Source organism: Carettochelys insculpta, chromosome 9 (assembly GCF_033958435.1).
Source record: "Carettochelys insculpta isolate YL-2023 chromosome 9, ASM3395843v1, whole genome shotgun sequence".
NCBI classification, from domain to species: Eukaryota; Metazoa; Chordata; order Testudines; family Carettochelyidae; genus Carettochelys; species Carettochelys insculpta.
The window spans coordinates 11,549,550-11,564,507 of NC_134145.1; the positions used below are offsets into that span (position 1 = coordinate 11,549,550).

General features: G+C 43.3%; 1 protein-coding gene across 2 annotated transcripts; it reads left to right on the forward strand.

Annotated features, from left to right (window-relative positions):
• The first annotated feature begins 3,379 nt into the window (after positions 1 to 3,379).
• CPT2 (carnitine palmitoyltransferase 2) lies at positions 3,380 to 14,857 on the forward strand. 2 transcript variants are annotated; one of them, XM_075002890.1, is made up of 5 exons: positions 3,380 to 3,563; positions 5,632 to 5,712; positions 5,828 to 5,934; positions 8,419 to 9,723; positions 11,576 to 14,857. In XM_075002890.1, the coding sequence occupies exons 1-5, from the start codon at positions 3,394 to 3,396 to the stop codon at positions 11,905 to 11,907; spliced, it is 1,995 nt and encodes a 664-aa protein (XP_074858991.1). In that variant the 5' UTR covers positions 3,380 to 3,393; the 3' UTR covers positions 11,908 to 14,857. The 2 variants fall into 2 exon arrangements, with proteins under 2 accessions (XP_074858991.1, XP_074858992.1); XM_075002891.1 differs by lacking the exons at positions 3,380 to 3,563; positions 5,632 to 5,712; positions 5,828 to 5,934 and adding an exon at positions 6,992 to 7,126.
• The last annotated feature ends 101 nt before the right edge of the window (positions 14,858 to 14,958 follow it).

A 14,958-nucleotide genomic window follows, 5' to 3' on the forward strand; every position in this document is an offset into this window, starting at 1 on the left:
TCATCCCTGCCTGCCCTGGTATGGGTACCCTATCTGAACTTTTGAAAAGAGGATACCCTGAGAGGTACCCCCTTTCTGGCCTCCAGCCCCAGCCCCAAGGCTACCTGCTTGCTGCACCCCAAATTCCTCATCCCCAGCCCAATCCCATGCCCTATACCACCCAGAGCCCATGCCCCAAAATCCTCCCCACGCCCAAACTTCCCTTCAGAGCCTTGGGCAGATGGGATGGAGGAGGGCAGGACTTAGACCCATGCTGGGCATCACCAAATTATACAAACCTGCCACTCTGGGTTTTCACGGCTATTTACCAGACAAAACTTAATTGTGAGATGCAGGAATCACAGATTCATTTCAGGCTCTAGATGAAAGTGTATCTAGTGGCTACAGACCCGTCTTTTCCTATCCACCCAGTCTCTTGCCCCCTATTATGTGTTATTTTAGCCTTTCTCTTCCTCATCCCTGCCCTCACAACCTGTCTGTGGCCTTGCCACTGCCTCTATTGCCACATACTTGTCTCTGCCTGCTCTGTCCCACCCTTTTCCGTCTCTGCACTCCTTCCTGTGACCTGCCCTGTTCCCATTGCCCTGTAGCATGCCAGTCAGGCAGTTTTCTCCTTCTCTATGCACCCTGGGCGGGCACCAGCAGCGAGATCAATGACAGCGCAAAAAAGAAAGTTTTCCTACTCTTAGTTCTTGCACCTGGTGTTGCAATGACTCCTCAGTGCTTTCAGGAGGAACTGCAGAGAAAGTTGTGCTCACCCCTGGTTTGGAGCATGCCCAGGTTAGACAATTATCAGAGAATGTAGCTGCCACACTAAGTAGTTTGTCCAGAGTATGTGCAAAATTCCTTTATTTTGCCCAGAGGCTTATAACTTGGCGAAATTTGGATGGACGTTTACAGTCATGGGAAGAAGGCCAATGCCTAACACACAGGTGAATCTTCCTGCCTAATTTTAAGGCTCTGCACCAAAGCCAGGAAGTGGTAGAGATCAGTGAAATAGTTGTAATAATTTCTTAGTAATGGCTAAAAGCTCAAAATATTTTCACCTAACCTCATTTTGGGAAATCACTAAAGCATTTTATTGAAACATTCAAAATATATTCAATCTCAAGACAGACACTTGCATAGAAAATTTCAGCCCACATGATTAAAATGGCAGAGTTATAAGCAAATAAAATCAGGTCTTCTAATGGAAAATGTTGGACAGGCATAATTACCTTCATCAACTCTGTGTGTGTGTGTATAGAATGTGCCTTTCCGGGAGTCCATTTGTTTAGGAACAACTCTTAAACCAGGAACAGAGAGGTAGCTGTGTTTGTCTGTACTCCAACAGGACCCTCTTAAACCCATGTTTCTTGAAGCATGTTCTGTCTGTAACACCAACTGTCCCAGGTTATGAGCATATGGGATTGAATTTATGACCCTAGGGACTAAAGCCCTGTACACTACCACAGGAGCTCAAGGACAGCTGGCTTTCAGTCCAGGCTGTAGAACAGAGACTTCACTCACCCTAGCATGTGGTCTCAGTTCCTCTAGGTATTACACATACCACAAGCATTTGGAAAAATACCCTGCTAGTATATATTTTCTGTTATTAAAACCAGATACAACGTCTCTTCTTCACTGCTATGATGCCTGATTAAATTACTTCATTTTGGGTTTTTTGTATATGTTGTTTTTGCTTGTTTTTTGTTTTTTTTATTGTCTGACAATTTTTTGAAGAAAATTTTCACAAGTATTCTATATTAAAGATATTGTTTGGTGTTCTGTGGTCTGAAAAAGTTTAAGGAACACAGTCTTAAATTATAAGAACTTTGGACTACCAAATTTGGTATGTAGCTTCCTCTTATTCTAACTTAAATCAAGGTCAGGGTTTGGTTGTCCCAGAAAAATTGAAAGTGCCTGGATTGGTATTGTTTTCCATAACATAACTTCTGTCGACAGAGTGTGTCCACACACAAAAACGGCTTGAAATAGCAATCTGCTCTGTCAGCCAAGAGCAGCCACATAGCTCAGCCACTGTCTCCACAGAAAAGACCTCGGAACCTCGTCAGACAGGGTCGCTTGGCTGGCAAGCCCTTCTGAGGACCCCAGCCAGGCGTGCCCTTACATAGACTTTCCCCACCCACATTCCCTGCCCATGCTGAGGCTTGCATACCTCCACGAGGGACAGCTGCTGCAGGGCTCACCCGCTTTCTGTGACATTTTGCACCGTGCAGACAGCTATGGTGCCAGAGCAGCCCCTGGTCTTACAGTGGACCCACTCACAGCTGCTGTGCTGCTGCCATGCTCCCCGCTTCCTGCCAGAGGATTGCCAGGATTCCCTGCAGCTTCAGGAATGGCTGGGGGCAGAGAGCATGGAGCTGTGATTGTAGAGGACAGGGCACCTCCCCCACACAGCCAGCACAATGGAGGACCGTTCTGTCAACAAAACGCCCCACCGGAGTATCCACACTTGTTTGCTGTCGACAGAGGCGTTCTGCTTCATGGCTGGGAGGCAGACGGCTGTCGACAAAAAAAAAATTTGCTGGGTATGTCGACAGTAAGCTAACAGAACACATTTGTAGTGTGGATGCACCATGAGTTTTTGTCGACAGACGTTCAGTTTTGTCGTCCAAACTCTCTAGTGTAGACGTAGCCTTGTGGTGTCTAGTTACAATATTTCATGTCAAATATATTTGTCTTACTTAGGTGTAGTCCAAATTAAAGCACAGGATGGGGAACAAGTCTCTTCTTTATTTTCTGTTCTGCTACCGACTCATAGTGCGACTTCGTGCAAGCAACTTAATAGTGTAGTGCCTCAGTTTCCCCGTCTATAAAATGCCAGGCTGCTGCTTCCCAAAGCGTGAGGGCCGCAGGAAAGTGGGGCTCCTACAGACTCTGACCAGCTCCGGGGAGCGCCAGGCGCTGGTGTGGTTACAAAGCAGTCTGCGGCTGCCCTCCTCTCGCCCTTGCTCTTCCAGCTTCAAAACGACGCTGAAAGCCACCGCGCACGAGCTGCAGGGTCCAGCTGGTGTCACCGGCCCGGGGCGCTGAGTCAGTGGCTCTCCTCGCAGGGCTCCGCGAGCAGGGACACCCCGCCAGCACCGCCCCAGGGCTCCGGAGCGGAACCCGCCCGACACGGGCTCTTACTCGCCCTGCATTGCCCCCAGAGCGGCTCTGCGCACGCCGCGAGCCACAGGCACCGGCCCGGGGCGCTGCGGGCCCAGTGCTGGAGGCTGCAGGGGGTTACGCCAGCCCCGCAGGGGTATCCCGGTCCCGACCGGGGGCCGAACACCTCCCCCCCCGGAAGAAGCCCGTCGGGCCTCCAACCCACCCCGCCCCCCGCCACCAGGGGCCGCATGACGAGGACCGGAAGGGGGCGGGCAGCGGGCGGGACTCGGCTCGGCGATCATGGCGACCCGGCGGCTCCTGCTCTCCCCGGCCGCCTGCCTGAGGCGGCCTGAGGTCCTGGGCGCTCCGGCGGCGGCCGGGCTGCGGAGGGGCTACAGCAGCGCCGAGTCCTCGGAGTACCTGCACCGCAGCGTCGTGCCCACCATGCACTATCAGCCCAGCCTGCCCAGGTAAGGCGGCCGCTGCCGCCTCCGGGGTCCCCCAGCAGAGAGGTCGCCTCCCTCTGATCCGGGGATCCCCGCACCAGGGCCCCGGGCCCCCTCTTATCCCCGCCTCCCAGAGCCTCTGAGCCTTTCCGCCCTGGAGCAGAATCTCTTGGCCCCCTTTAAGCGCCCGGGGACCCTTGTATGACAGCCTGTCTCCGACCCTCGTCACAAGCCTGGGGATCCCATGCTAGAGACCTCGCTGCCTCCCGAGCCCCTCGGCACTACCCCCAGCACCCGTGTGCCACGGATGCGTCCGTGTCTTCTTCTGAGCCCCGCGGCCACCCTGGGTCCTTCCTCTGAGCCCCCCGCCCGTCACCCAAGGGTTCCTGTTCCACTCCCAGTTTAGGATTCCTGCCCTCCCCTAGAGCCACTCCTCTCTGGCACCCTCTGCCCCTACCCCTTCTGAGTCCCTCACACCAGAGAAGGGAGTCCTAGGCATCGTTCTGAGAGCCCGGAAACTTACTTCCTCTCTGCCTCCCCTCCATATGCATTTCCCTCTACTAAGAAAAAGCCAATCACCTATCCCCTGCTCAGCTAAGGGAGCCTTTTTCTCCCATGGTTTCTGGCATCTGATACCCATTTTCCCCTTCTCCTTTGTCTAGCTCTCTGCTGGTAGGGGAGTCCTGTGTCTCTGCATTTCAGAAATCACTGAAAAATTTAAAACTTTACACACAGCAGCATTTTCCCTCATCAGAGAGGAAATGCAATCTGTGAACAAGGAACACTGAATGGGCAGCCCTGTGACAAAATACACAGCTTAAATGCTGGAGTCAACTTTCTTTTGCTGAACTGCAAGTTTTACGATTCATGGTGAAGCTTTAGTAGCACACTACTATATCAACAGAGAAGGAGCCGTGCTAGTCTATACACTATCAAAACAAAAAGCAGTCACGTAGCACTTTAAAGGCAGGTCTGCCTTGGAACACTACCAGTACGCCAGCAGGTGGTTTAGTCATCAACAGTCCCAGACGAATCAACATGCATTGCTTTCAGATTGCTAGCTACACCGTAATGGCAGGTGTTGCATGCTCATGAAAAAAAGAAAGAGAAGAGTAAGTGATCTTTGGAATGGACTACAGTGTATTATGTAGGTGAAAGGTTTTGCTAAGAGGGAACTGATTTTGCTCTTTGCTACTAGTATTCAAATTAACACTGGTATTTTAAAAATTATGATCTAATTGTAACTTGTCTCAGTCTCTTACCTACCATTGTTTAAGTAACACATTATTACAAAGGCAAGTGATTAGAGAAAACAAATTTCCTTTTTTCCCCCGTTTGTCTACTTTGCGTGTTGGACACCACTTCCTGTATAATCAGCTACATTGTTTCATTATACTGTACAGCTCTTTCACAGAACAAAAGGAAAGAAAGCATTTAAAAATTAGAAATATACCTGTAAAAACAACAAAAATATATCTTGTGTCAAGGGCATATAGTCCTGTCACATCTGAAAGTTAAAAAGAATTAATCTCAGAAGCTATGTCTACACTGGCACAAAAGTTTGAAATGGCCACGCAAATGGCCATTTCAAAGATTACTAATGAGGTGCTGAAATACATATTCAGTGCCTCATTAGCATGCCGCTGGCAGTGGCTTTTCAAAATTGCAGGAGTTCGCTCGCCTGTGGCTCGTCCAGATGTGGGTCCTTTTTGAAACTGCTGCAATTTTGAAGAGCTGTTGCTGGTGGCATGCTAATTAGACACTGAATGTGCATTTCAGCACCTCATTAGTAATCTCTGAAATGGCCAGAGTTTTGTGCCAGTGTAGGCACGGCCACTAACAGGTAAAATGGCTTTCCCTAGAACTAGGTGAAAACAGCTTTCATGTTTGGGTTAACTGGTTAGAATTTCCACAAGGAATCAAAATATAGAAATGGTTCATGCCTAACAGTGTGTAAAATTATGGAGGAGGATCTGTGGGTTGGATGTTGCAAACTAAGTTTCTGTGGAATTAACTTGAAAACAATATGGTATTTTAAGAATCTTTACTGTCAGAGCTTTAACTTTTTTTTTCTTTTAAATCTTCCCTTTAGGTTACCAATTCCAAAATTAGAACATACTGTTAGAAGGTATCTGAATGCTCAGAAGCCTCTCTTAGATGAGGATCAATTCAGGTATGGATACACAGAAAACAATGTTTCACCATATATCAAATCTTCCACTCCAATATATTCGAAAATGCATCTCTTAAAAAATACCTGGTGACTGCATTTTGCCTCTCTGTTTTAGGAAAACTGAAAAACTTGCTCACAGCTTTGCACATGGAATTGGAAAGGAATTGAACGAACAGCTGGTTGCTCAAGACAAGCAGAACAAACATACTAGTTACATCTCAGGTAGGAAGATTTATAGTGAGCTAAACAAGAGACTCATTTTGAGGGGAGACGTATTTGATAACAGTCAGCTCATAATGCTGTGAATAACAGATTAATGTTTAAATCTTTATTATTGTTTACACTCAGAACTAGATGTGAAAATTTTCTTTGACAATGTCTGAGCTAAATGGAAGACTCTCTCTGGTGGAAAAAACAAAGAACGTCCTCAAGTATTAGGTATATTAAAGATAATCGACAGCCCCACTCTGTGCCTCTTCCCTTCCCCAGCCAGGCAGTGGGCAGCTGGCCATGCTCTGCCCCCCACCCCTTATCTCTCACAGCCATGCAGTGGCCAGCCACCTCCATAGCGGCCAGCCCTGGCTGATGAGCTGGCCCCATGGCAGCTGCAACAACTGATCCTGGCCAGTCAGCCAGGCCACCGGCAGTCTGGCCAGGTATGCGAGTTAACTAAATGTGCTGATTGTCCAGGTGCCGGGTAACTGGGCTTTTCCTGTATGTAGATTTTTATTAATGTGAGCAAAATATTTGTCTGTCCATGTAATCAGAACACATTGGTGAAAAGAACATTTGTTCAGTGGTATATAGTATGCTGTACTGTGGTCTGCTCTGACAGAACACTGTGTGTGCTGTAATGCCTGTGTGTAAGGGAAACTGGTGGAAGCTGATGTGGGGTTCCTTATAGCAAAATCCTTAAGCATGAGACATCAAGTGTAGGACATATTGGTATTTATGTAGGAAGATATTGTGCCATGGCTGTTCTTTACCCTGTTGCAGAAAAAAGGTCAGGAGGTTGAGAAAATTGAAGTGAAAAAATGTTTACTCCTTATTTTTTAAATAGAAATTAAAAATATGAATACAAGTAAATTCCAGTGTTCAGACTTCAGCATGCTTCCAAAGCTAATAAGCTCTACAAGAAAACCAATCCCCGTCTAGTAAGAGTCATAAATCTGTTTGAAAGTGCTTTTTTGGAAAACTGAACTCTCAGAAAAATTGATAAAATGACTGAACAATGGCAGATGGAAGGAGCCTTAAAATGCAGCCTGTTATTTTTTTAAAGAACAAGAAAAGGAAAGACAGAAAGAGGAAGACCAGAATAAAGAAAAGGAGAGAGAGAAAACATAAGACAAAAGGAAGGAGAGGAAACAGAAAGAGAAAAGCAAGAAAAGAGGGAAAGAAAAGCAAGAGAAAACAGGTAGCTTTTAGGCTAGTGAATGTATTTATTTATTCATGTTACTTTTGATGGCTTTCAAGTGTAAACGGTTTTAGTGTTTGTGGAAGATGCTGGGTGGACAGCAATGGAGACTGATAATATATCTAATACAGCACAAGCAGCAGCAGTCCATACTGTCCTGCCTTTGGCCTTGGTCCTTGCTCTCTGCTGAAACTAGCAGTAAGGGTGCCAATTGTGGTAGTTTACCAGACATACATTTGAATGGCAGTGAAAACTGCCAACTTCTCACATAGGCCAGCTTGATCAGCCTTTTGATAGTATTAGCTTATATTTATTACTGCCATCCTCAGTTACATCTTGTATTCCCCAGTGAATAGCCCACCTAAGCTTAATGTTGAAGGGAAATGTAGCAGATTTATTAAGTGGTTTTCTTAAGCCTTTTTTTTTTAAACATATGTATCTCATAGAGCTGGAAGGTCAACAGGTCCAGTCCCCTGCCCTTTTGGCAGGACCAAGCACTCTCCCTGGCAGATTACTTTTTTTTAGATCTATTTGCCCCAAAAATGGCCTCCTTAAGGATTGAGCTCACAACCCAGGGTTCACAAGGCCAATGCTCAAACCACTGAGTTATCCTTCCCTGCATATTGAATGTACCTCTTTAAAGTACTTGCAGCAAATTTAACTTGCCCTCTCTCCAGTCCTCTCTCCCCCGTCTTTCAAGTCTTGTTCATGTTTTTGTTTCCATAAGTGTATCAGAATTATTATAAGGCAGATGAATGTGTTAAGAGGCTATGCCATGGTGAGAAGTAGGTTATGAAACCTATTGGCCAGCTAGCCTTTTACCTGCAGAGATCTGGATTTCAAATGCAGACTTAGGTCACAGCTGAAAATGTGTGGTTTTATCTGAGTCCCCAGTGGGAATTAGGGGCTGCTGCAGGGAAGTAATGCAGAAGGGAAGAACAGAAGATGCTGAAGTAGTAAGTGAGAAAAAGAGAAAGGAGGATGGGAAATGGGTCAGAAGTAATAGTGGTCCAAAAGGAGAGCGTGTTTTCTCACTGAGTGATGCAACGTAAAGGCCATGCTGCACCTGAGATCTTGGTGCACAGCTCCCACTGATGTCAGTGGGAGATCCATTTCTGATTGGGTGAGACTATGTTGTGCTAATGTACCCTAGCTCATGGAGTGTATGAAATATAGATGTTGGAGCTCTCTACCAAATGAGTTTGATACATAATAGAGATGGTTCTGAATAGTGCTTCCACAGTTAGCCAAGTGTACCTGTATTAACCTATTTCTCAACTTTCCATTTTTAGATCCCTGGTTTAAGATGTATCTAAGTTCACGTGAATCTATTGTTTTGAATTTTAATCCATTTATGTCTTTCAAACCTGACCCAAAGGCTGAAAATAATGATCAGCTCACACGAGCAACTAACATGACTGTTTCTGCCATACGTTTCTTGAAGACCCTCAGGGCTGGCTATCTGGAGCCAGAGGTTTTTCACCTCAATCCTGACAAAAGTGACACTCAGACTTTTAAGAGACTCATTCGATTTGTGCCTTCATCTCTCGCATGGTATGGTGCCTACATGGTCAATGCCTACCCCTTAGATATGTCTCAGTACTTCAGGCTGTTCAATTCCACACGATTACCTAAGCTCAGTCAAGACGAGCTTTTCACAGATGAAAAAGCAAAGCACTTGCTGGTGCTCAGAAATGGGAATTTTTATATATTTGATGTCATTGATAGAGATGGAAATATAGTGAAACCTTCTGAAATACAAGCACACCTGAAATACATACTTAGTGACAACAGTCCAGTCCCTGCCTTCCCTCTTGCATATCTTCCCAGTGAAAACCGAGACACATGGGCACTACTGAGACAGAAGCTACTAGATAACGGCAATGAAGAAGTCCTCCAAAAAGTGGATTCTGCCATCTTCTGTCTGTGCTTAGATGACTTCCCCATTAAAGACCTTGTGCACTTGTCCCACAGCATGTTGCATGGAGATGGTATTAACCGCTGGTATGACAAATCCTTTAACTTGATCCTAGCTAAAGATGGCAATGCAGCCATTCATTTTGAACATTCCTGGGGAGATGGTGTGGCTGTGTTAAGATTCCTGAATGAAGTATTTAAAGACAGCACCCAGAAGCCAGCTGTCACCCCACAGTCTCAACCTGCAGCAGCTGACTCTTCCAGCGCTGTGCAGAAACTCGACTTTAAGTTGAACGATGCCTTAAAAGCAGGAATTACCAAAGCCAGACAGAACTTTGATGCCACTATGGAAACCTTGACTGTTGATGTTATGCATTTTAAGAAAGGAGGCAAGGAGTTTTTAAAGCAGAAGAAGGTAAGTCCTGATGCAGTGGCTCAGCTTTCTTTCCAGATGGCTTTCTTTCGGCAGTATGGCCAGACCGTAGCCACATATGAGTCTTGCAGCACTGCAGCTTTCAAACACGGCCGCACAGAGACCATTCGTCCTGCTTCCATCTATACAAAGAAGTGCACAGAAGCTTTTGTCAGGCAACCTGCCAACCACAACAGAGAGGAGCTCCAGCAGATGATTACTGAATGCTCGAAGTACCACAGCCAGTTGACAAAAGAAGCTGCTATGGGTAAGTGTGACTGTCAGGTGATAAAGCAGTCACGTTTCTTCAGAAAATGAGTGAAGTTTTGTTACTCATTAATGCTAAACTTTTACAAAAGTTTACAAAGTGTAATTTAATCTTGCTAGAGGTACTGTGTTCATGCAAATTTTCTACAATGCTAAATAAGAGCAGTGGTTTCTAGATTAAAAACCATATTGTACTTGTAACTTAACTTCCTAAGGAGGGAGTGTCTTTCAGCTCCCCTTCTTTGCATCGGACCCATGTACATCAAGGCTTTTCCTATCTGTGGCAGTTATCTAAAGTGACAGTCCCTTGGGAACAATGTCCGTTTTCTTGCATGGGGGGGAAAGATGATGTCTGTCTGGATTTGGGCGAGTTGTTTCATGTAGTTAATGGATTTCCGTTCCAAACGGCTAAATGTAGTGTAGAGAGAAAGCCGTGCTAGTCTGTATACTATCAAACCAAAAAAGCAGAAAAGTAGTGTGACTATCTGATGCCCTAGAGTGCAACGCAAAGCAGGATCTGCCTGCAGCTGGTGCTGAGGCCAACGTGCAACTTGGCCTTGGTTCCTTCTTTTGCACTGGTGCTAAATTTTCCCAAGTCTCTCTTTCTCACCTGACCTTACTGCATTTTAAAATGTCAGAATTAGAGCTTGCTAGCTGCTTCTAGATTTTTTTAGTAAAATATATATAATATAACCTACATGATTTTGTCCAATTACTTGCCTAGCAGTGGTCTCTCTTTCATTATAATGTGTTCACAAGTGGTTCAATAGCCTTTTCCTTTGTCGTTCCTTCTATATGAAACACTCTACTCAGACACTGTTTTAAATATGAAAAAAATATTTTCCAGACTTCATATTTTGATCATTTCTATTTAACTTCTTTACTGCTAAAATCCTTTGTTGCAAATACTAATAGTGCCTCGAAAGCCCAGAGATCGTGGCCCCATTATTGTAGTTGCTATATAAATTAGTAAATGAGAGAAAGTTCTTGTCTCAGAGAATGTGCTAAAATGTATTGCAATTTCATTCTGTAAAGCATATTAGCATAACTTATAAGATGCTATTGAAAAAATTCTTGTAATTTTTAAGGGGTGTCATAGTTAATGTGTTAAATAACTTTTCCATAGCAAAGCAGTGATTTTTGTAATATATTGCATTTTAATGGCCTTATATAAATCCATGATACACCCACATCTTGAATACTGGGTGAAGTTCTGGTTACCCCATTTCAAAAAGAATTATTAGAATTGGAAAAGGTACCCAAAAGGGCACATAAGGAAGTACTTCTTTACACAACACATAGTCAACTTGTGGAGCTCATTGTCTTGTGTGTTTGTGAAAGCCAAAACTATAAACGGGTTCAAAAAAGAATTAGTTACGTTCATGGATGCTGGGTCCATCACTGTTTGTTTAGCCAAGATGGTCAGGAACAAAAACCCATCCCCTGGGTGTCCCAGTGTGTGCTACCTATTGTATAATCCTTTGTTTTGGGTCCCAGGGGAAGGGGTTCTACACTATGCACTGATGATTTTAGACCCCCTTTTATGTGTAACCATTTACTTTCAAAAGATTATTTATTTGAAGTCTGTCCAAGTGTTGGATCTCTCTAAATATTGATGCAAATCTAATGTGTGATATTAAAATATGTTTACACTAAAATAAACCAACAAAAGAAACCTCTGACTGCCAGAAGCAGGGACTGGATGACAAGGAATGGATCACTTGATAATTGCCCTGTTTCATTCATTTTCTCTAAAGCACCTGGCATGAGCTATTGTCAGCCAACAGGATACTAGCCTAGATGAACCATTGGTCTAATCCTTAATGGCCGTTCCTATGTTCTTATTTTAACAGGTCAAGGATTTGATCGGCATTTGTTTAGTTTGCGCTATTTAGCAGCATCCAAAGGTATCCCAGTACCTGACATCTACAAGGACCAAGCCTATATTCAGCTAAATCACAACATTCTGTCTACAAGTACATTGAGCAGCCCAGCTGTGAATACAGGAGGATTTGCTCCAGTGGTGCTAGATGGCTTTGGTGTAGGCTATGGAGTACATGATGATTGGATTGGCTGTATTACGTCATCTTACACAGCCCGGAACGTACATGAATTCCTCCGATGTGTGCATAAGTCACTGGAGGATATTTTTCATGTTTTACAAGGTAAGAACATCAGTAGTTAGGTACAGAAGGGCTGGGACACTTTTTTAATGCACAATGGAGAATGTTTGGATCAAGATCACTCCTAATCATGTGTGGGTGGGTGAAGATGGAAGAAAGTTGCCAGTGCTAATTCACTAAGGATTTTGTCTGGGATTTTCAAAGGAGCCTATTCAAGAGTTAAGTGCTCAACTTGCATTGAATTGCCAGTTGAGCATCTTTTGAAAATCTTAGCCTGTATAAAGAAATTAAGTACAGGCATGTGATGTTCTCAACATATTTAATTCTTGATATTACAGACTTCTAAATAACCCACCATAATGTGCTCTTAAAATATAACAGCAGCAATGAATATTTCTAAAAAGGAACTTTATTATTGTACTTATTAAAAGAACAGTTAAGAGCTAAAGGTGTTCCCATTTACTGTGGGAATGAAAAACTACATTTGAACACAGTATTGTAACATACACAAAAATTGTATTTAAAACTAAACACAAAAATGACAAATTGTAAATCCTGCACATATGTGATATGCTCACTTACTGGATTTGTCATCTTTATTTTTCTTGTTCCATTTAAATCGCTATCAAACTGTGTTTTCTGTTGGAAGCATCCCAGTGTAATGACTGGTTTGAAAGAAAACTTGAAAATGTGACTTTAACAATACTGGCAACTATATTCATGTATTAAATCTTCAAACTGTTATGAAGTTGGTTGGAAAAAGATTAAATAAAGCTACCTGTGACTTTGTTGCAGAAATGTTTTAGTAGTATTGCAGCATTTAGGATGTAAGAGTTCCTGATATGAAGAATTTACAACTTTAAAATAAGCAAAGGCTGAGAGAGGAATATAATAAAATGCATACACTTATTAGATGAACAATTTATAAAGCAGCAGCTATTCCTTTCTGCTTGTCAACTTGCCCTGTAATCTGTTTTGCCTTCCCTTGCATAAACCTCTGGTTAAGGCTACAGTACTGCTTCTATTTTGGGGCTATTGTGAGCACAGTAGCTTGCACAAGGTTCGAAATACAGGAGCTCAGAATAACTTGTGCAAGTTTTTTTGAGGTAGGGCTAAGTGTAGCCCTAGCCTCTCTCTCTCTCTCTAATGCTGAAAAACCATTTCTCATTAACTTCTCCACAGCCTTGTGCTGCTTTTCTTCCCTAAGTATCTCTCCTGATGTGGAGAGAGGAATCTCACCTGCAGGCTCTGTCTTTGACTGTTTCCTACATACTCTAAACTCTCCAGGCGCCTCGCATGACACTGTTAATATCTGCTGGAAAACGTTCAGCCTGTTTACCAAGGCAGGGTTGTCTTAGGGTATGTCTACACAGCAAAGTTACTTTGAAATAGCAGCCGCTATTTTGAAATAACTATACGTGCGTCCATGTAATGCAACCACTATTTCAAAATACTTCAGAAATAACAGGCATCTTACTTTGAAGTTGATAAACCTCTTTACATGAAGAGCAGTGCCTATTTCAAAACAAGTATTTCGAAAGAGGGGCTGTGCAGACAGGGAATAGAGCCTGTTTTGAAATAAGAGAGTGTATCCAATAGCTCTGTTTTGACATAGGCTCCTTGTGTGCAGATGCTCTAATTCAAAATAGTTGAGTGTGATTTCAAAATAAACTATTCTGGAATAACACTGCTGTGTCGACGTACCCCCACTGTTTGCAGATTTAAGATATTGCTGAAATGAGGGCATTGGACTTGAGGTAGAAGTTAGACAAACTTTCCAACAGACAAAGTAGAATTTCCTAAATGCAGCATCTGCTGGCTTTATTCAAGATTTTGTAACTCCAGAGGGTCATATTAATTGGTGCCAATAATCTGCTGTGACACATAGTGCAGCAGAGTTCCTACAAAATACGTAAGAATCACGGCAGTTGAATGGCAGCGTATGCTGGAGGGCAAAAGTTCTTAACACTATTGTCACTGGCCCTTGCTTTGGGGCTCTTTTGCATTATCTTCAGTATATGTATTAAAGACACCCTCACCCCCACATAAGTTTGTGGCTTCTCTAAGAATTTAGGAAAGTGTCTCTAGATCTCAATGTCATGTCCTGCCTTTCTGAAAGCAGAAGAGACGATTCTCTTCCCTGTTAAATAGCAGCGGTTCCCATCTCTGCTGCCAGCTTTTCAAATAGCACTGCTGTGGAAGCGGTACCAAAATGTGAGAGAGGGTATATTCTAAGTTTATTGTGTTAGAATGTCACTAAGATTCACAGAACAAGTTTAGTTGCCTTCAGTTTTTCTGTGCATCATATAGATTCTCCCAGGTCTTTGCTTAATCAGAAAGGGAGATGGTATGAGTGCTTCTTGTGAAAACAAAAGATGCTATATCTTACATACAGACTAAATCACAGGTATCAGGGAGGAGACATCCTTAAACTTCTAAAACACAGGCTCTTGTTTGTTGATATGTAGCAGGGCTTTTTATCCCTGTGCAGGCTGCTGTAAGACAACAGGGCACTACATCATATGCTGTACTTATGTGCTTTTGAGGCTTTGGTGAATGAGGATTTCCTGGGGCAGAAGAGTATAATTTGGGTTTGAGGAAGAAAACCTTATAGAGCAGACAGGGAAAGACGAGGGCATTTTTGGAGTGGGAGATGGTATTAATAGATACAAAAGTTCTGAAGAGAAAATATGTGCATGTTGTGTGTAGTAAAAAACTGACATCTGTGTAACGATCACTTAGTTACACATAATGTTAACAAATATAAAAATTAAGCTAAAACATTAACGTGTCACACCATTTAACATACAACTCAGTTAGCAGGAAATGGTTATTTCTCAAAAGTAACAGTAGACTTACTTGAACTAGCAGGAAACTACTGCAAATATGTACTTCTGGCTTCAAGCCCTAACACCTGTAGTTACCTAATGTGCCAATGACAATACTCAAGACTGAAAGTTACTCATATAATGGAAGAATTTATCATTAGAAATATACCCAATATTGCTTTTAATCCATAGAGCAATGACTATTTAGTTTGTTAAATCTGTCTCCAAAAGGGCCAATGTGTCAAACAAGAAGTACAGGAAGGCCTTCCACTGTTAGATTTGGCT

Excerpts from the sequence above, each read along its gene's own strand:
- CPT2 (XM_075002890.1), top strand. The coding sequence starts at position 3,394 with ATGGCGACCCGGCGGCTCCTGCTCTCCCCGGCCGCCTGCCTGAGGCGG. Across the intron at positions 3,564-5,631 it reads TATCAGCCCAGCCTGCCCAG|GTTACCAATTCCAAAATTAG; the intron begins GTAAGGCGGCCG and ends TCTTCCCTTTAG. Across the intron at positions 9,724-11,575 it reads GACAAAAGAAGCTGCTATGG|GTCAAGGATTTGATCGGCAT; the intron begins GTAAGTGTGACT and ends TTATTTTAACAG.